Consider the following 22,306-nt stretch of genomic DNA (forward strand, 5'->3'; position numbering starts at 1 on the left):
CTATAGGCTACAAGATCCAGTTCTCAAAAGTCTTGTGGACAAATGTTTAGTATGTGTTATATGGCCTTATTTCAAATACTTAAACATTTAGTTTTTTCAAAAACCAAGCATAAACGTTATTTTCTCAAAAATACAAACCTGTACATACATGTTGCTCACATATTATTGTAGCCCAGTTTGTGCTGAATACAGTGTTATCAGACTTTAGCCATTATTATGTTTTTAAGCAACTTCAAAAAGCGCAAATGTCAAGGCATGTCAAAACTTCTCCAGTGCCCACAACACCCTCAGATGAAGATTGCACTCCTGAAATGTTTTTCAGCACACCGTATTTTGAACACAAGTAAAGTTGTACTCATGAATTTGTTATTTAGGCTATAAACTCAGAGCACTTTATTAGAAACACTATGGTCCTATAAAGTGCCTTCTGCTGTTGTAGTCCATCCGCTTCAAGGTTTGACGTGTTGCACATTGTGAAATGCTATTCTGCACTCTATAATTGTACAGAGAGGTTATCTGAGTTACCGTAGCCTTTCTGTTAGCTCAAACAAGTCTGGCTCCGTTGACCTCTCTCATCAACAAGGCATTTCTTTTTGCAGAACTGCCGATCACTGGATGGGGGTGCTACAGTGGGGGAAATAATAAATTAACACTTTGGGCCATAACTCTTGGGTCGTAAGGCCTAGGAACAAAACTTTTTCCTGTGATTCCTTTTGAATCTTTTTGAATACCATACAATTTTTGCTCCACCCTTTCGTTTTTCCACTATTTAAAAAAAAAAAGAAAAAAAGAAAACTAATTCTAGGCCGTTCGCCCAATCGGAACCAAACTAGTACAGAAAGAGAGTCCCAAAATGAAAAGTTACCAAAGGAATTTTTAACTTTCAACTCATCGTCAAACAGTAAGCCAAAACGAACATGGTGGGCGTGGCCACTTTTACTAAAACGGTTATAACTCATGAACGGAATGAGATATATCACCAAATTTGGTACACATGTATGGGCTCATTCTGAGGACACACAAAAAGTATATTTTTTATTATTATAGCGCCACTAAGAGGTAGGGGCGCACACCCCTACCTCTTAGTGGCACTATAATAATAAAAAATATACTATGGAATCCTTCTTCTGATCAACTTGAAATTTTTCATGCATTGTCTTTGTCCAAGGTGCCATCAAGGTCTACGAGTACAGTCTCATACCTTGAGAAACATGGCTGTCATCAACTAATCAAATTTTAGCAGCTTTTAAATAGGATTAGAAAAGGCAGATCAGAATGAAACGTGGAGGCTGATTTGTCTCTTGACCCAAGAGGTTTGCGCAAAATATGAAAACAATTGCCCACCAGGAAGCACTATCGTGTTTTTCATTCATGTAAATCGTTGTAAATACTGTTGTGTTTCATTCAGACACACTTTATCCATACCATACGATAGATTTACTCATTCTGAACAACTTTGCCTCAAGAAGCATTGGTGTGAATCAAATCATTTGTTCAATATTAAAGATTATTTTAAAAATACTTTTTCAAAATAGTCCTAGGCCATTCACCTGATAAGAAACAAGCCAATGAAGAGAGATTCTCTGGAGTCCCAATTTCAATAATTACCAAAAAAGTTTGAACTTTCCATTTATCGTCCCAACATAACGCCAAAACTTTCAAAGTGGCCGTGGACTCATTAACTTAAATGGTTATAACTCTTGAACAGAATGAGATATCACCCAGTGCAGGACGTCAATCTGAGGACACATGAATATTTTCGCTCCTCTGCCTCCTTGGTGACGCTATAACAGTCATGAATGTAAAAAATGCCATATGTCTGTGCTACCTAACATGATGGTTCTGAATTGTTAATAATTATAAACCATGACTTGAACTATACATAAGTAATATTTACATTATATTCATGATGTTAGCCAGAGGGGATCTGGCCCCCACAGTGAGTCTGGTTTCTCCCAAGGTTATTTTTCTCCATTAATCAACATCTTATGGAGTTTTGTGTTCCTTGCCACAGTCGACTTAAGCTTGCTCACTGGCGTTATTAATACAATTATTATTTAATTACTTATTTTTAATCACGATTAACAATCGTATTTTATCTAATTACACAATGATGATTCATTGACATTATATACATTACAGTTTTATCTTCTGTTAATGCCTGATCTTCTGTAAAGCTGCTTTGAAATTATGCGTGTTGTGAAAGGTGCTATACAAATAAAATTGACTTGACTTGACTTTAATAGCTTGAACCCTGATAATTGCTGCTTGCAGCTATTATAATTTTTCTGCCCTAAAAGCGAATGGGCTGCAAAAACCATAAGTCCTTGAGACACCAAACATGGGAGGATGGTCCCAAATTCTCCCCACTAATCGGGTGGATACACACACCCATCTGACTCTAGATGGTGCTATAATAAGCACCTTTACATTTTTCGCAAATCTTTGCAACCATAATGGCTAGAATCAAAATGATTTTTTTCTCTGATTCCTTAGGTCAAGACAAAAAAAGACAATCTCCCATTTAATTTCAACCTGAAAGATTTTCCACCATTTTGAATTTACGCTTTGGCGATTTGCTAAAAAAAATTATCATCTAGGGACCGTCCTGACAAAAACAAATAGTTTCGAAGGTATAAGGTAATTAATTCTTTAGCCCTGGCCCAAATTTACTCAACATTCACACACACAGTCATTTTCACTCACATTTGCTCGCACGCTGTTTTCCCATTGTTGCATGATGTTTTTTAGCAAATGAGCTCAACCTTGCTAAATTGTCAAATATGACATAAAAAAGCACCCTGAGCTGACCACGCAATTGCTCAGATACTTAACCGCAATGCTTGAAGTCAGCCAGCAACACCATGATGCGCAATTCCAGGCACAGAACCGAACGCTACTTGCATACCTCGATGCGATGAGGGGGGTGTTTTCAAGTTATGCAGTTATATCATATCTAGCATACCCATCTCAATTGGTAAGCCATTTATGCAATATGTATATGATTAATATCTAATGTACAAAACATGTACAAATATAACATGTTTAACATAAGGGAGTTGTTTTACAAATATAATTGTGTTAAATATACATATTTTCAAAATACATTTTGTGAATGTTATCCATGTGTTAGAGAGGGGGTACATGAAAGGATGTTTAATGTTTGGAGAGGTATGCCACTGTAAAAAGTTTGGTTACCACTGGTCTAGGCCATACCCAAAAACCTATCGGCTAATATCTTCTGAACAATTTGACATCAAAATTATTTGTTAGCAATATCTGTAGCTAGTGTATACAAAGTTTTGTGCGAATCGGGCTAACAGCCTAGGACATCTAAATGTAGAAAGAAGTGTTTTGCGGAAATGGAAATTCATGTGAAAAAAATATTTGGAGTTACTGATGGATTCACAGAAATCTTTTTCTTTTATTTTTTTATTCAATACAGTTCTGATGTTAATTCAACTGCATTGAGCACAGTTGCACAATTAGGATTTTCTTTAAAAAGTGCCCCCTAGGATTAAAAAATTATTAAACTTGGCCTGTTACATCAGTGTACTCTTGTCTAAGTGTACAAAGTTTTGTTAAGTTTGAAAATTGCGCTTACAAGATACAGGCTAATTAGTCAGTGTAGGTCACTCCCCAAAACATATTTGCTTATATCTTTGGAATTATTTGACATGTGAGACTACATTACCCAAATGTTCATGCCTCTAGGCCTTACAGCCCTAATAATAATAATAAATGTAGCTGCAAGCAGTGATGACTGGCCCAAGCACCATCGGTCCATTTCCACCCAGTGGCTTTCGGAAAACAATGCATGATGGAAACATGCTTTCGGTCGAGTAAACAAGTAAGGCATGATGTCTGACCTTCTGCTCAGACATAATCGTTAACAACCATTGTAATAAATGTTTAATTATGGCAAGTGTTCAATTACCCATGGACAATCCAAAAAATAATATTGTTATTTGACTTGTGGCTATGATGATATCATGTAAGATATCAAGCAGCATTTCAGATAAAAATAACAGGACTATTTCAAAGTCTGTTGTGCCACACTTCCTGCTGCTAGTTTGTGGCACTATGACCATGACCCACAATAGCCACATCTATGTGATCAGCCCCCATTACCAAACATACATAATGTTGCCTAAATTTGGTGGCAGTCACATGAATCGCCTAGGAATATTTAAAAGTTCAGAGCATGCAATGCTCAAAAAATACCCCCCTACAACTTTTGCCCAGGCCTAATGGCCGAAAACTCTGATGCGTGTGCAAAATAAACTCTGATGTGTGTGAAAAATGTCAAGAGTTAAGCAAGTCAAGTGCCTCAAAAACATGTGAATATACAAAGAAAAGAAAAAGAACATTTAATGTGTTTGCATGGCAACACGATTTAAAATATCAAGAATCCCTTCACAATTTTACATCGGCATTGTCCTAACATTATTCTAAACCATTTTAAGTTATTTGTGTAAATTTAAGAGGACTGTTTCAATGTTTTGCTGCCAGGTGGTGGACCTGGACCCACAAAAGCCACATCCATGTGATATGCCCCCAAGTACTCTGTACTCTGTACTCTCATTGCAGCCGAGTGGACTGGCTCACTGAAAATTCGCTTGACTGTTTGAAGAATCTGCATGTTCTTTTTGTGCTGGTTCCACCTAGCGGCTGGAGTTTATTTTGTAGAGCAACACATCTTTAGAACAGTTTTATTGATGAATATATCATCTATTGGCTGTAGTTTGTTTTGTGGAGTCTTTCTTGCAAAGTCATTGGAGTAAGTAATTTGCTTACACTCATGTTGCAACCAAGTGGAACGGCTCACTGAACATTCACTTGACTGTTTAAGAAATCTTCGCAATTGTTTTTGTGCTGGTCCCACCTAGCGGCTGGAGTTTATTTTGTAGAGTGTCACACATTCAGGACAGTTTTATGAATGAATCTACATTTCATAATTCTACATTTATTCTGCCTATTGGCTGGAGTTTGATTTATAAATTATTTTTTATGTGTAAATCTGTCTCACAAAATTTGCATAGAAAAACTGGACTTGAGCAATCGAACGGGCAAGGTTGTCACAGGGGTTCTTGTATGTGTGCATGGACTGTTTGAGTTTGGAGGGATGGATGGCAGTTGGCACTGTCATGTGCTGGGTTAATGCGCACATTTTTCTTTTATCTGTTTGTTCTGTTCCTGGGGAAGTTCGGGTTTTGATGGTTGCACTAATGTTGGAATGTGGTCTTTATGATCTTGTTTTTGACACACAATAAATGTTTTTTTATATGTCAAAATGTCAAATGTTAATATGAGTGGATTGTCTCTCTCCACATGGAATGTGAATGGGTTGGGGCACCCCAGAAAAAGAAAGAAGGCTATTTCTCTTAAGAGTAAGACATATATTATAGTGTTTCTTCAAGAAATGCACCTTTCTCCATAGGAAGCTCAAAATTTTGTGAAGATATGGGTGGGCATTTTTTATAGTGCTGGCTCGAGTAAGAGCATGGGAGTCATTACGCTGATAAGTAAACATCTAAAATTCAAATGTCTCAAACAGAGTAAAGATAAATTAGGAAGAGCCCTTATTGCTTTAGCTGAAATTCAGGGACAAATTTTTTATTTTGGCTAATATTTATGCACCAAACATTGATGTTCAGGGCTTTTTTATAGATCTTCAAGGGATGTTGCAAGCTGCTGGCACCACTCATGATATAATATTGGGAGGAGACTTTAATATTTTGATGGACTCAGTCCTTGATCATACTGAAACAAAATTGTGCAAGCCCCCTAGAGCAACATTGGTGCTTCAGAGGATGTGTAAAATTCTTGGTCTTACAGATATTTGGAGACTTTTAAACCCATCTGGTTGGGTAGTTTTTCATCAGTCCATAAGATTTACTCTAGAATATTTTTTTTTAAATTTCTAAGTCCCTCATTTAATCTGTTGTTGATTGCTCAATTGGAAACATCTTAGTCTCACACCCTGGTGTGTTTAGAGGTGTTGCCACATATGGAGGAAAAAAACATATAATTGCCACTTTAATGTATCCCTTTAACAAAATACTGAATTCCAACAAATGCTAAAGACTGAAATCAATGTCTATATGGAGACCAACTGGTTCTCAGTATCCTCTGTGGGCATGGCTTGGGAGGCACTTAAGGTGTTTCTTAGGGGATGGATCATATATTATTCCTCATTCACCAAAAAATCCAAAGCACAAGAACTCTTGGAATTGGAAGGGTATATTAAAAGTACCGAGGCAGAGCTGAAGTGCCGAATGTCATCTATTGGCCTCAGATAACTTACCTGATTGAAATACTGATATAATACTATATTGTCATGGAAGGTGGAGCTTTGTCTATTCAGGGCAAGACAGTCATACTTTTAAGTCGGGGGACAAGGCAGGGAAACACCTGGCTAGTTATATAAAACAGAGTCTTTGTGGGAACCATTAGAACTTCCTAAACTGACGACTGAGCAAAATAATTCTCTTGATTCTGAGATAAACTTGATGGAGCTTGGCAAGGTTATTAAGGTCTTGACTACAGCCAAGGCTCCAGGGCCAGATGGCTTTGCCGCTGAATTTTTTAGATCTTATAGTACAGTATTGCTCCACTTTTGCTAGAAGTTTAAACGGAATCATTAAAAAATAGAAAGCTTCCGCCAACCATGACACAAGCCAAGATAAGTCTGATTCTTAAAAAGGACTAAGATCCAAGTGAGTGTAAGAGTTACCATCCAATTTCCCTGATCCAGCTAGAAGTTAAATATTGTCAAAATTTTTGGCTAACCGATTAAATAAAGTTATGACATCTCTTATCAGCCATAGCTCTTCTAAAAGAGTTAATAGTTTCTTTAGTAATTTCATCAATAACACATGGTCAGTGGTGAATGATCAGACTCCGGTCACTGCCAACTCACTTAATGCCGAAAAGGTGTTTGATATGGTAGAATCCGATTATCTTTTTAAGATTTTGGAAATGTACTGGTTCGGTAATACTTTTATTGGATGATCACCTTATGTGATTTAAGATTTTACATTGATTCTATTGGACCCCCTCTAGATTGTATAGGCTTGGTCTTAAAGACACACCCACCTGCTGGCAATGCCAATCAGAGGATCGGGACACAACCCATGTTTTTTGGTGGTGTGTTAATGAATTTTGGTTGAGGGTTCAGTTTTATGTGTGACGTATTGGGCACTCAAATTTAATTTTGCCCCAGACTCTGTATTTTAGGTTATGGGGCGGTCATTAATATAGGGGATAAGTACATAATTTGTTTTTTATCCTAGCCAGTGTTGTAATTGGCAGACAGGTCATCCTTAGGGGATGAAAGTCAGCTGGAGCACCCTCATTTAAGGAGTGGTGCACAGAGATGGGCAGGATGGCGGCATTTCAGGAGGTGTCGTATAGAAGGCTAGGCAACCGGGAGTTGTTCGATATAAAGTGGGGCAGCTAATTGGCCTTTTTGGAGGGCTCTCGGGGAGGGGCAGTGGAGAGAGACTTATAGTTTTAATGTGTGTTTATTATTATTATTTGTTCTTATATATATATATATATAATTTTTTTTTTTTTTTTTTTTTTTTTTGTTTGCATGTGTACTCTAGCTTGGTCACAGAGATGTTTGTTAGGGGTCTGGGTGATAACAGAGATACACATTTTTCCCAATTCTGATGGTTGATATGAACATTGACTGAAGCTCCTGACCCGTATCTGAATGATTGTATGTATTGCACTGCTGGCACATGCTTGGCTGATTAGATAATCACATTATCGTGTACAGGTGTTTGTAATAAAGTGCTCAGTGAGTGGATCATGATTTTTGTTAGCCGGTAATTACCATTATTTATCGTTAAAATGTCCTAATGTCCGACAAATTCAAACATTTTCGGACACAATGTCCAGTAAAAATATTAACAATATATCATCAGCCCCTTTACCTGATGCCACAAGTGCACAGTGTGCCGACTTCTGATGATAGCAACACTACGCTGCCATGGATCTTTTAAATTTCCTGTAAGCTAAGTCCTAATCTGCAACTAAAGTGCCTTGTATCCCACACATGCAAAAGCAGCCGTTATTCCCATGCTTCGTGCCTGCAGTGAGAAGCTTCTCGCTTCAGAACAGCACATTAAAACAGCCATGCGTTGCCGTCTTTTGGTGGAGAAGGACATTTGTGAATGTCAAGTTGTATTGAAACACTGCACACATTTAACTTCACCTCAGCAGCAAAACGCTTCTGTGCTATGAAAAATTTGAGAAATTTAGTCATAAAAATAAAGATCCAAGGAAATTAGCCAAGACGAAATATTATATGACATAACCTAATTATTTGTTATTTTAATATTTCTTTGTAAACGAAAAGATGTGGCAAAATGCAGGTTTGTTTTTTGCTTTGCCCCTTGTTGAATGTTTTGTTTTCATTTAAATTAGATGCTAATTACATAACAGCTATTATGAACAAAGGTTTATCATTCATTTAACATGATTGTGTCATTATTATAGCCTATTGCATTATTATGCATAGTCCATCACAGTGCAAAGTGAACGCCAACATTGAATGACAAGATTTTTTCCAAATTGCCCGGCAAATTTGATCATACCTGGACACGTTAGCCAAAATGTCTTAGCAGAAACTGTTGAATGTATATATTCCAACAATGTTTCAATATTGACTTTTTGACTGTTGTTAAAGTTTTAAAATTATAGTAATTTTAATTTTAGAACTATCTTCAGTTTTTCTCTTTTATTGGTAAAATATTTTCTGTTCTCTCTTGTGTTCAAAGGCTTACTCTCTGGTTGATAGAGAGGTGGGCTACTGTCAGGGGAGTGCTTTTATTGTCGGCCTTCTTCTTATGCAGGTATTAACACTGTCAGAATGGGTTATACTACTATTCTATACAGAATTGTATTATTATTTTTTTAAATGCAGTAATATTTTTTTTTTTTTATGACTGTTTTTTAATAATTTTTTTAATAATCATTTATTTCAGAACATTTAATGAGAAAATGTTCTACATTAATTTAGCAGTGTATTGCCATTCTGTGATTGTGGTGTATAAATGTCTTCATGCAGATGCCAGAAGAGGAGGCCTTCTGTGTGTTTGTGAAACTGATGCAGGACTACCGGTTGAGAGAACTATTTAAACCCAGTATGGCTGAATTGGGCCTCTGCATGTATCAGTTTGAATGTATGATTCAGGTCTGTGACTATCCACCAAATTTTGACATTTGGTTGGCCCATCATAAATGTGTTTTGAAACATTATGCTGTCAGATCTCAGATCTCTTGGCTTTAAATCTGTAGAATAAAAGTACTGTATATTATGAATCACAAATAATTCTGGGGTTAATGGTCTATTTTGGTTCTTTCCCTTTAGGAGCAGCTCCCAGAGCTCCATGTGCACTTCCAGGCCCAGAGTTTTCACACCTCTATGTATGCTTCCTCTTGGTTCCTCACCATCTTCCTCACCTCCTTTCCCCTTCCTGTTGCCACCAGGATATTTGACATATTCATGTGTGAGGTAATCATCTCTCTCTATCTTTCTGTATCTCTCTCTCTCTCTCTCTCTCTCTCTCACACACACACATAATCACATAATTTGCAGAAGTTTGCCAGGTTAGTGACATCAAATCTTTTAAAGATATTCAGAGTTGAGGGGGCCTGGGTAGCTCAGCGAGTAAAGATGCTGACTACCACTCCTTGTGTCATGAGTTAGAATCCAGGGCATGCTGAGTGACTCCAACCAGGTCTCCTAAGCAACCAAATTGGCCTGGTTGCTAGGGAGGGTAGAGTCACATTGGGTAACCTTCTCGTGGTCACTATAAAGTGGTCATCGTGCTTGGTGGAGCATGTGGTGTGTTGTGCATGGATGCCCTTGGAGATGAGCTTGAAGCCTCCAAGCTATTTCCCTGCAGTAACACGTTCAACAAGCTACGTGATAAGATGCCCAGATTCGTCCTCCGCCACCCGGATTGAGGAAAGTCACTACGCCACCACGAGGACATAAGAGCACATTGGGCATTCTAAACTGGGGAGAAAAGTGGAGGGGAAAAAAAAGATATTCAGAGTTTCATTTGAGGCAAGTAGTAGAAAGCAAAGTGGATATCCACAAGCAGAGCTGCATTCTCTGCTTTTTTTATTTGGTTATGTCTGTGAAATTCTCTATTATGAGGTTTTCTGTGCTGTACTTAGGCTCTACACATTTTCTGGTATTCTCCCGTGTGGTTTCTGTGCAGTTGCTCATGGAGACTCGCGCAGCTTTATATAAATTCTTTTCTTATGGTAGGATAAATCTCCGATAACCCTGCCCCTCTATCCCCTTAATGACAAAATCAACTGTGATTGATTACTTTACATGTCTGTTAGATGGCTTTACATGTCTAAATGGGCGGTTCTTGACCAATTAAAGTGGCTATAGACCCCAGACATACCCCCCACCCATCCTGTTTCCTGTCTCCACTCTTAATATTTCCTTTAATACTACTTATAATAAATATATAAAATATAACGGTTGATTTCCGGTGAAGGATGGTAGTTGAGTGAAAGGTTTGATGCGGGTAAATTTAACCATAGTTTTATTGTTGTAATATTGTAGTATGTTTTATTTGGCAGAAGCCACAGTTTTTTCATGCAATTAACCATAGTGTTACTACAATAATATGCTGTTAATATTGTAACCTTGTTTAATTTTGTGTTTACTATGAATTTACTAAAAAATAACATGGTGATACTATGGTTACTATTGTAAAACAAGGTTAATATATTTAAGGTTAGGTGTTAGGTGTAGGGTGTCTGTGGGACACTAAATAAATACAATAAACATGCTGCAGTGATGCCCCTATACTGTATGTTAGTATATTATTAGGTGTGGAAATAACATCTATTTCCATTTGCTTTTAGTACAAATAACATCTATTCAAATAGCCTCTGCCTATTTTAACACAATGGAATAATTCGTTTCGTATGTGACCCTAAGCTAATCGAAGATGTAGCAGGACTGTGTATTTTAGTTGTCTGCGATTGCCCTCTGTTGGTTTTACAATGCTAGTGCAATTTTTTTCTAGACTTGAGTTCTCACCAGCAGGTGTCATTACAGGGTTTAGAGATTGTGTTTCGTGTGGGGATGGCCATCCTTCAGATGAATCAGGCAGAGCTTATGCAGTTGGACATGGAGGGGATGTTACAGGTGTGATATTTATAAATACATTTCCCTCTCTGCTTGGTTCTATTTGATTATTTTATTTTTAATTATATCTACTTATGCTAGATTATGCTTGTTTATATAAGAGCTTCTACACTTATTACATCATTTTAAAATATTTTATTTAGGTGTATAAATTTGCAATTAAGCATTTTGACAAGAAAAATGCAAGTTTGAAGAAAGTAAATTGAGTTTCAATTTGATTGGTTTGCAAATAACGCAGCCATTTTTGACCCTCTTTTTCACTTATTAAAACACGGTGAAGAGAATAATAATTGTCATTTTTGATATTCACACTCTCTCCTGCAGTACTTTCAGAAGGCCATCCCTCCCCAGCTGGATAGTGGACCCGACAAAGTTATACAGGCTGCATATCAAGTTAGGTACAATGCCAAGAAAATGAAAAAGTGAGTCTATGCGCAATAGAGTTAAACACAAATGAATCTTTTTATTTTCTTTTTATTATGTTTTTGAACATGGAGTTTTTCTTTATTCTTTATACCTTTATCCCTTTATTTTCAGATTGGAGAAGGAATACACTACAATCAAATCCAAGGAGATGGAGGAACAGGTAGAAATTAAAGTGAGTTTTCCCCGCATTAAACTCGCATGCTTGTATGATGCTTCTCTAAATGAAAGTTTAAAATTATTGTCTTATTAATTCATTTTCTATCCAGAATTATCTCATCATTTTAATTTCAATCATCATTTTAATGAATCATCGTTTTCTCCAAACATTTTAACGACATTGCTTCGACATTCAAATGAATTTAATTGAAACAAAACTAAGCACTTGAACATAATGGTTACCAAGTAGTTCACCGTCTTGTACGTTCTAATTATTTTAGTTGTTCTGATCATTCTTATTGGTTGATGTCTTGCCGCCTGTTTATGCCATCATTCTATTACAGAGACTACGCACAGAGAACAGACTCCTGAAGCAGCGAATAGACACTCTGGAGAAAGTAAGTGGTCACAGTATGGAGCTTAAATAATGGGTGGAGCCTAGCTCTGTCTATCAAATCAGAAACCAAACAAACACATCAATACTCCACCATCTTTTCCCATATTTGCTTATCTTTAACTATTTCATGACTCATCTCCTCGCTGTCCGTCATCACTGCGCTTTGGTTTCACCAATAACAAATGCACGTGAGCCTGATAGGGTGTATAATATCTGTCTGTCTCATGTGCATGGCATTGGAAAACTTGTTGGAGATTTATTACTTGCTTATTGTATGCTATGAAGGTAAGTAAACACCAAGAGCACAAAAAGAATAATCGCCCAGTCTTCCACCTGCGCACATGGGTTTGAAATTCTTCTTCACTACATGGACTAATTTAAGACCAAAGTGGTTGGCTGACCGAACGCTGGATGCTGAAAACCAGAACCTGCAGTGGTGCATGTTGGATTATTCTCTCCTTGTTACGGCATGTTTGTGTCAAGCATGAGAAAGACAGAAAGCCCTCAGAAAGCCCACCTCCATCACCTCTCAGCATGGAACTAATTTACTCAAATGAAGCATTAATTGAAACACCTAAAATAGTTCCTTATACATAGCCCTGGGCCGCTCTGCAGTTATGATAAAAACCTTTCACACTAACACATCGGACCCACTGGGTTTAACATATTGTAGATTCTGTTTACATTAATTCTTACACTACTTGTGCTTAATCTGTCCTCTGCTTGGCCTCCTTTTAAACTTTTCACCTTGTTGTGGTGTCACAATCTTGCTTTATTACATCTATCATTGTTTCCATAGCCACATCAAAACCACCATGCTCCGAATGTTTTTTTTTCTACCCCACCCCACTGTGACTGTTGGAAAGTTGCATATGTAATTCTAGTGATACATTAGATGTTCATCTAGAACACCAACTCTGTAATATATTTTAATGTAGGGGTATGAAAAAGAACAGTGTTTTCTGTCAAATCAATCTTATTGTTTTGTTGTAATATTCTCTGGTCTCTCGTGTGTTTGCCTTCCTTTGTGGACTTTCTCTGTTTTTAGGAAAGTGCTTCTTTGGCAGATAGATTGATTCAGGTACAATTTTCACTCTTTTCTTCTCCCTTTGCTCTGCCTTTTCTTTTAAAGTTCCCTTAAAGTTCTGTCCTGAGCTTTGCTTCATTTTCCTTATTTACTTTAAAAATCTCACACCTAAGGGACTCACAATAAAGATTTAAACAAGGCAAATTCTGACTTCATCATCACTGTGCTTATTATCTTTGGGCTGCAATCCTGATTTTTGGTTGTGTACTGCAATAATCCCCCCTTTTTATAGTACATGGCGAATAAATCTTAAATGTTAATTTAAAAGCCTAAAAGTGCTAACAGCATGTTGCCACAACAGAGCTTGAGATCCAGCATTAATTTTCCCCCATCCATGCGTCCGTTTCCGCCCATTCCTCCTCTGCGCTCACCCCTCATCCATAATTGGTCATGTCAGGGTCAGGTGACACGAGCCCAAGAGGCTGAGGAGAACTACTTGGTCAAGCGGGAGCTGACCACGGTCAAACAACAGAATGAAGAGGCAAGTGCACAGCTGGAGCAGGCACAAAGCACCATCCGACAGCTCCAGCAACAGCAGCCATATGTGGTAAGGGCAGTTCATAGACAGCACCTTCTTTTGGACAACAGGCCTCCTCAGAGTGTGCTCTTCGAACACTGAAAACAAATCAAAACAGACATTTTTTGTGGTCTTTTAAGTCAACAGTTTGCAGTGGCAGCTGTACATGATTATCTTGGTGTTGCTTAGCAACAAAATCTCACTGACTACAGAGCTGAGATTGGCAGCTCTAGTAATGATGCTCTTTACATGCATGACTGCAAATCAGAACAGCAGAGGTCATTTGCATGCACAACTGTGCTAAAGGGAAGCATGTACATTAGTTGTCAGGAATGAGTATAACTTGCTTGTTGTAGGCAGTCTTGAGAGTTGACACTCTGTTTAATAAAATCTACACTCTCAACAGAAGGTCTCAAAATGGCTCATCAATTATAAATGCATTCATGCTCAACACAGAAAAAAGTAGATAATGTGTCATACGCTGTGAGGAAAGAGCTGTTTTACATAATGTTGGGTTAAGATCTCATTATGCTTTAATGTGGCTGTTGGTACAACCATGAGCATTTGAATGGAGAGAGCTGTGTTTTTCTATCTGACACAATCTAAAGATTGGCTGGAAGCAAATGTGTGTTTTAATCATCGATAATTACACTCACTGAAAACTTTATTTAGAACACAATGTGGTTTTCTGCTGTTATAGCCCAGCTGCCTCAAGGTTCGATTTGTTGTGCCTTCTGAAATGCTATTCTGCTCACTACAATTGTACAGAGTGGTTATCTAAGTTATTGTAGCCTTTCTGTCACCTCAAACCAGTCTGGCCATTCTCCGTTGACCTCTCTCATCAACAAGGTGTTTCTGTTGGCAGAGCTGCCACTCACTGGATGTTTTTTGTTATTAGCACCATTCTGATTAAACTCTAGAGACTGTTGTGAGTGAAACTCTCAGGAGATCAGCAGTGACAGAAATACTCAAATCTGCCCTTCTGGCTCCAACAATCATGCCACGGTTGAAATCACTGAGATCACATTTTTCCCCATTCTGATGGTTGAGGGGGACATTAACTGAAGCTCTTGACCCGTATCCGTATAATCACATGAATAAGTAGGTGTACAGGTGTTCCTAATAAAGTGCACAGTGAGAGTACAGCCATGAAGAGACACATGGTAGAATTTAATCATAAGGTCTGTTCAGATGTTGATGTCATTAACATCAATCACTGACTGGTTGAGTTTGAACAGCTTTTTGTAACTTTTATTGTAACGCTTTTCTCAATTTAGAAGAGGAACCCACGCTACTCTGAGGAGTTCATCCTGCAGTTGGAGAGAGAACTGGTGCAGGCCCGACTGGTGGAGGCTGAGTCCCAGTGCGCACTAAAAGAGATGCAGGACAAAATCCTCGACATGGAAAAGGTTGTGACACCTCATTATCATTCTCAGACCTCATATGCACATATACACAAAACGTGGGAGTTTTTATTAGACCAAAATCTACTACCTCATGATCTGATTTTCTCTTTTTATTCTTTTATTAAAGTGCTCACTACTTAAATTGTTTATAATGACTTTTGGGTATGTTTGCTTCTATTACAGAGAAATGCATCCCTGCCAGATGAGAATAATGTGGTATGTCTACAAGAGGAGCTAATTGGTGTAAAACTGAGGGAGGCAGAGGCTATGACAGGCCTTAAAGAACTTAGACAGCAGGTCAGAACACTGGAGGAGCACTGGCAGGTAAATACACACATTTGTTTTCTCTGCCATGGTGGGGACTTTTTCATTGACTTCTGTTGTTTTTAAATTAAACTAATAATATTTTTCACCATAACTCTAATCCTAACCTGTTTGCATTTAAAAAAAAAAATACAAAATTATAGAAGCATTATTTAGTACATGTATTAAAGGGAAAGTTCTCCAGAACACAAACAAGATTTTTAGAAGAATATCTCAGCTCTGTTGGTCTTCACGATGCAAGTGAATGGTGAACAGACCTTTGAAGCTCCAAAAACCAAATAAAGGCCACATAAAAGTAGTCCATAAGACTCAAGTGGTTAAATTCATATCTTCAGAAGTGATTTGGTAGGTGTGGGTGAGAAACAGATCAATATCCGTTTACAATAAATCTCCACTTTCACTTTCAAAATGTGAAAGTGGAGAGTTATGGTAAAAAATTACTTAAAAATGTATCCGTTTCTTACCCACACCTATCATATCCCTTCTGAAGATATGATTAAACCACAGGAGTTGTATAGATTACTTGTATGTGGCCTTAAAGTGATTTTTGGTACTTCAAAGTTCAAATTAAAGCCAGCAGGCCTGTAACCCAAGGTAGTTTTGGGTAGTGAACAGGGTTTTGCTGAATATACCATCTCTGCATTTGTTCCGAGTCAATGCCATGTTTGTGTGCTCTACTACATGACAGTTTGTTGAAGGGGAGGGGTTTAATATGACTAAAAAAAATTGACTATTGGCTTTACTGCCGCGCAGCCTTGCATACGTTAGTAGAGAAGTCGTATCAGCAAGTTATTACATTTTGATAAAACATATCGAGGACAAATTATTTTTATAAAAATACAAATATGCATGGATGAATCATTCACAATAAGACTAATAACATGCATTAAGAAAATAAATAGGGTCAATTTGAATTTTGAATTTTTTTGTTGTGTACAGAGGCATCTGGCACGCACGGCGGGTCGCTGGAAAGATGGCCCTCGGAAGAATGCAGCAAGTGAACTGCAGGATGAGCTGATGAGTGTGAGGCTCAGGGAGGCAGAGGCTCAGGCCGAGCTTAGAGAGACCAGACAGAGGATGCTGGAACTGGAGACTCAGGTCTTGACACACAGTTAACTTGTGATATGCTCAGATATGCTTACACTCACCTCTCACTCACAGATGTAGCACATAAAAGAAAATGGAACAAACGGTATCAAGAGTATCAGACGTTCCTGACAAGGCCTGTTTGTTATTATAGTACATATACAGTAGTCATCATTTGCCCAAAACTCAAGATTATTGGAGGGGAATGGAAGACACAGTCTTGTCAGATTCAAGATTCAAGGGATCGTTCACCCAAAAATGTTCTCATTATTTACTCCCCCTCATTCCATCCCAGATGTGAATGACTTTCTTTCTTCTGCAAAACACAAGCGAAAATTTAATCTCTGTAGGTCCATGCAATGCAGCTGAATGGTGACCAGACCTTTCAAGCTCCAAAAATCCCATAAAAGCAGCATAAAATTAATCCAAATTACTTCAGTGGTTAAATCTATGTCTTTAGAAGCGATATGATAGATATGGGTGAGAAACAGTTCAATATTGAATCCTTTTTTACTATAAATGTCCACTTTCACATTCTGAAAGTGAAAGTGGAGATTTATAGTAAAAAAGATTTTAATATTGAACTGTTTCTCACCCAAAGCAATTGCATCGCTTCATAAGACATTTATTAAACCACAGGAGTTTTTGGTAATTTCTGTAATTTTAAACAAATAGTAATAGTAGAGTATTATTTGAAATATATGTTTAAAATAATGTACACTAACATGATGAGGAACAGCTTCTATATCCTCAATGTGATGCTGGGCGGACATTCATAAGCATTGCGATGATATTGACCATCCGCATATTACTCTCTTTATCCCAGTAATCCCCTGTAATTAGTAGCTTTCCATGAAATAATCATGGCAGAATGTGAAAAGAGAATTTTTGGTAATGCATTTGGTAACTTAGAACTTCTATTTTTGTTTCGCTTGGTGTCTATAAATATTACTGAGTGCACCTTGAAATTGGCATCATTTAAACTTAAAAATAACTGCTGCTGACCACTGACTTTAGCGAGAAAATTACTCTGAGAACCTACACCGCTCATTTCTATGTATTTTTTTGTATTGAGGGCTTGTTTTATGGCCGGTACAGGGAGACAAAGTGACTGAAGTTGATGTACTCTCCGGTGATGTACATGATGGGCTGTGTTTTTATTGAAGCACTGCTTTATGGCTGCAGATTTGTTATTAAATGCCTGGCCCATATGATGCATGATTTGACTTCATGTCCTTAAATATTCAGGGTTTAGACTGCACTCTTTCTTAGTAACACTAATTTACTGGTTGATTCCTGAGCATATTATTTCTTTCACCCAAATACAGAATCACATACATAATAATCAGCTGCGACGTGCAGAACAGGAGGCACGGAATCTACAGGAGCGACTGCAGGTTTTGACCCATCAGAACAAGACGCTGCATTCAGAGCTGCAGGAGACGAAACGGAAACAGGCTGAAATAGAGTGCAAGGTGAAGGTGATTTCCATAACATCAACTAAGTAGTCACTGTCTACCCTGTAGTCTGGGGCAAAAATTGTGATGGCGTTCTTTATGTCTCAAATGCATATTTATATTAAAATGATGTTAGATACTCATTATCAATCACTCAATTAAAACTTCAGTGTGTTTGTGCTCTCATGGTTGTCAGCTTAACTTTCAAAAGAAGCTATTTAATAAAAGCCGGACATTTTTTTTTCCAAATAAGTTCCTGTTCACAGTACTTCTCTTTTTCTATCTCTCAAACAGAATAAGGAAGATGTAATGGCAGTGAGATTGAGAGAAGCTGACAATATAGCTGCCATGGCTGAACTTCAGCAGCAGATCTCAGAGCTTGAGATTCAGGTACAAATAAGCACAAACAACACTCAAGCCAAGCACAACACATTACATCCTATCAGTCCAATCCAGCTCAGAAGTCTCTCCACAGCCCAGCACAGTACATCATAATCTATTTAGATTCCAGTCCAACCGAGCAAAGTCTCTCCACAGCCCAACACAGTGCACAGTGCAGCCCCTCAAACACAAAGCTTTTTATACTGCTCCCCCATTATCCATGTCACTGACTTGATGGTTAGCAAAACTGCACTTACTGCAGAGGATGCACTTATTAATTAAATATGGTGCAATCTTGCATTTATGTAAAAGCTTTCTTTGGTATGGTGTGATTAAAATCGTGGCAAGGACTTAGAAATGTATTTTAAACATCAGCAAATCATTTTGGAATTGATGGACACAAGCAGCGTGTTTAACCCTTAAATGCGTGGAAATTTCACCAAACATATTCTTATATATTCTTACATATTCGGGCACTTATATCTATCACAAATGGATCTGCAAAATAGACTTTTTTTATTTAATTTTATTTAAATTTAACATGTTGTATTCTTTGCGATTTTATTATATTCCTGAGCAATTCAAGCTTGAAATACCATCTGTTTTCAATTTCAGCTCTATAGGCAATGCACAGCTAACACAAAGAACAAACCAACCCTTCAGAAAACAGCACAACACAAGGAAATGTTCTTGCATTCAAAACACAGCTTGATGGTGTGTAAATCCGAACTTGGGGATCTCAAGACTTGTTTTTCTAAGTATTAAACTAGGTTTAACTTGACACAGTAAGCTAAAAATGTTATGTTTATGATGCGACGCAACCAAAGTGAGACGCTCCAAAAACATCCATCTGACACATTGGCAGGTCCTTAGACAAAACCTCATGATCTCGGACTGATTAATAAATTTATAACACACAAGCTACACATAAGTTACACATATGTATTTTCTCATGCACTTACTGAGTCTAAATAGATGCACAGCTTACATCATTTCAGTTGAACACCCAAATGACAATAGTCAAATCATACTCTTCATTTGTTGTAAATTGTTTTTTTTTGTTTTTTTTTATAAATATAGTACTCATTTGTCTTGTATTAAACAAAGAAATTGATATCCTGTGATAGTATAATCATAAAAGATATAATTTATGAAAGTGCAAACAAAGAAACAACAAAAATTAGGTCCCAGGTCACTAAACACCCAAGGTGTCCTTTTAAAACCATGTCTATATTGTGCGTGTCCGCTGACGCCACGCGTCGACACTAACAGTGGAACTTGACACCCGTTTACTATCAGCGTGACAAACGCACCACAACGGATGTTTCCAGTGTATTCCATCCATTGATTATAATTTTTTTTATTTTTTTGCTTTTGACGCGACACACCACTCATGTCCGGTGTAGACAGGGTGTAAGAGTTAAAAAAAATCAAGCAGCTGCACTAAAAAAAATACTTTCTTATCTATAATGTTTCAACAAAGAGTTTTTATGTGTATTTGTTTTTTTGTTTTTTATCATATTTACAGTAAGTTTTGACTGATTAACATGAAATTAAGCATTACAGTAAATATTGCCAGAAATGCTGTGTGTTTGTTCTGATTTGAGGGAATTATTATATTAGTAAGATTTACTGGATGGAAGAGAGAACTGAAATATGTGTGTGATCTGTTTGGAGGAAATGCTGCTGTCTGAAAATGAATGCTGTGTTTTCCATGCTGGAAGAATTATTTTTAAAAAATGAGCTCAGTATGTCATTAGTGGCATTTCATATCAGTGCATACAAATGTGTGGCTTTCTTTCCTGAGACAGAAATAAGCTGGGGGTTTTGCATTCGAAACTAAATCTCACCTTTTATAAGAGTATATTCATTTCTGTCTCAAGCCTTACTCTTCAGAGCAATCTTTTATGTGTCTCTGAAATGTAATGACATTGGACAGTCTGTGTCCTCTCTGGTGCCCTGTTGCATCCTCAGACATTTTAACAGAGAATTTTGTATTTCTATATAAGCTTATGCAAATTTGAGTGCTAAAATTGCATCAATTTGCTATAAACTGATTAGACGTGCAAGCTCCTCCCAGGCATGTGCAGCTCTTAGCTGTGGTTCTGTGGTTTTGGCTACCTTCATGGTTTTTACCCTGAGGGCTGTGGGCAACAGGTCTGGCTCACCAAACTTGAATTCACTTTTAGGCAGAATATAGTGAAGAGGAGAGCGATTAGCAGAGAGAAACAGACCATTGTTCTCTGCTCTTCTTCCGTATGCTGTGAATATGCAGATGATTCTAAATCATGCACCTAAAGAAAGCTTGTTTTTGCTTCTAACATCATCATTAATTATTTATTCGCTCACCTTTCGCACACTCTTAACACAACAAAACCCATCGCTGGAAAATATAACATCATAATGTCAACACAACTTTATTTCTCTGGACTTTCAATGAGTCACCTGAGTGTGGTTTTATTTCACTGGAAAGATCCACTATAAAGTAGACTAAAGGTCTGTCTGACACCAAACGCCAACACACTAACCCGACTCCAGTCCCCAGCGTTCAGGAGATGTACACACCTTTAAGAACACCCACACAACATGTCAGTCTTTTAATAGTTTTTCTGACTGACATGCAGGCAAAACTGAATAAAGTTTTGAGGCGGTCTTTAAGAAGAAATGCAGAACCTCAGTGTTGCTCCTTATTGTTATGATCTCTTGCCTAACTAAGACAGAGTGCAGTGAAGTGGGTTTTTTTGTTTTTTGTTTTAACACCAAGCTGAGCTCAAGGTTAAAATGGCTGCTTGCATGGCCCATGGGACCGCAGCTTAGCTATCTTCATTAACAGATGAGAAACCACTTCCTATCAGGCTAAGAAACACACTGAGCTGTAATCAAAGCTCGCATTTTGCTTAACTGCACTGCATTCATATGATCGATTGTAACGGAGAGATTTGGTTTTGCATGTGTTGGTTAGATGCATAAAAGTGAAAAAAGAATGTGCAAAAGTGAAATCACTGTAGTATTGTAATCTGTGCCATGGCTGAGAACTGTGACATTTAGTGTGAACATTTAAATCTCAAATGCAAGCAACTCCTCAATGTTTGTTGCCATGCCAACCAGATGTAGAACAACAAAGATGTCCATAACATTTTACCATCTTTGAATATGTCGGAATGCTTTTCTTGTCTGTATCTGAGCTGCAAAGTACACAAAATAGTTTTTCAATTTTACACTTTGTATTTAAATGATAAACAGAAGTAATGTCACAATAACGTTAGTTAGATCAGATAAGAATTGCTCAATTTTAGAAGCTGAATCTTCCTCAGAATCAGGCCAACAGTTAAACTCTAAATACTTCTTTAAGTTCATAAGAATCAAGATTTGATCGAGTCATTGTGGCTCAGTTTTGTTCTGCTTTTTGTGTAAAACGGTTGTGCTGTTTACCTGAAGAAGAATTTTTTTTTTACTGAAATCTTTGGACTGAAAAAAGAAAGGTTATGTTAAACTTAAATCTTCCCTTACAAAAAAATCGAGAGTTCTGGCAAACTAGCCGCAAACTTGCAAACAGAAATTTGCCTCTCATTATTTTCACACGCAAATGAGCTTGTGATTCACCGCAAATGTTTGTCAGAAGTTTGCAGCTCTTCACAGGTTGTGGTGAACCTGCAGCAATCATTTGGCAACAATGGACAATTTGTCGCATGTTTGCTGCAAAGCTCATTTGCATGTGAAATTAATCAGTGCTGAATTTGTGGTACGTTTGCGGCAAATTTGAATTCTTGATATTTGTAAGGTTTAATATTTTAAGTAAATATCCCAAACTCTTGCTTACTTGACGTTGCAGAGGCTGCTTGAATACTTTTTTTGCTTGAATAATTTCTCTTACAAAT

General features: G+C 37.4%; 1 protein-coding gene across 5 annotated transcripts in view; it reads left to right on the plus strand.

Moving 5' to 3' along the window:
* The window catches only part of evi5b (ecotropic viral integration site 5b), an 85,422-nt gene that overhangs the window by 52,296 nt on the left and 10,820 nt on the right, over positions 1 to 22,306 (plus strand). For 4 of the 5 annotated variants that reach the window (XM_052129978.1, XM_052129979.1, XM_052129977.1 and 1 more), the window contains 14 exons: positions 8,790 to 8,864; positions 9,080 to 9,205; positions 9,383 to 9,526; positions 11,102 to 11,191; positions 11,516 to 11,613; positions 11,729 to 11,789; positions 12,118 to 12,171; positions 13,219 to 13,251; positions 13,655 to 13,804; positions 15,052 to 15,183; positions 15,364 to 15,504; positions 16,444 to 16,602; positions 17,919 to 18,065; positions 18,342 to 18,437. In XM_052129978.1, coding sequence (XP_051985938.1) covers positions 8,790 to 8,864; positions 9,080 to 9,205; positions 9,383 to 9,526; positions 11,102 to 11,191; positions 11,516 to 11,613; positions 11,729 to 11,789; positions 12,118 to 12,171; positions 13,219 to 13,251; positions 13,655 to 13,804; positions 15,052 to 15,183; positions 15,364 to 15,504; positions 16,444 to 16,602; positions 17,919 to 18,065; positions 18,342 to 18,437 — 1,506 coding nt within the window. The remainder of the gene's footprint in view (positions 1 to 8,789; positions 8,865 to 9,079; positions 9,206 to 9,382; positions 9,527 to 11,101; positions 11,192 to 11,515; positions 11,614 to 11,728; positions 11,790 to 12,117; positions 12,172 to 13,218; positions 13,252 to 13,654; positions 13,805 to 15,051; positions 15,184 to 15,363; positions 15,505 to 16,443; positions 16,603 to 17,918; positions 18,066 to 18,341; positions 18,438 to 22,306) is intronic. The other variant, XM_052129980.1, reaches the window with a different exon arrangement.

The sequence above is a fragment of the Xyrauchen texanus genome, chromosome 7 (genome assembly GCF_025860055.1).
Source record: "Xyrauchen texanus isolate HMW12.3.18 chromosome 7, RBS_HiC_50CHRs, whole genome shotgun sequence".
Classification (NCBI taxonomy): domain Eukaryota; kingdom Metazoa; phylum Chordata; class Actinopteri; order Cypriniformes; family Catostomidae; genus Xyrauchen; species Xyrauchen texanus.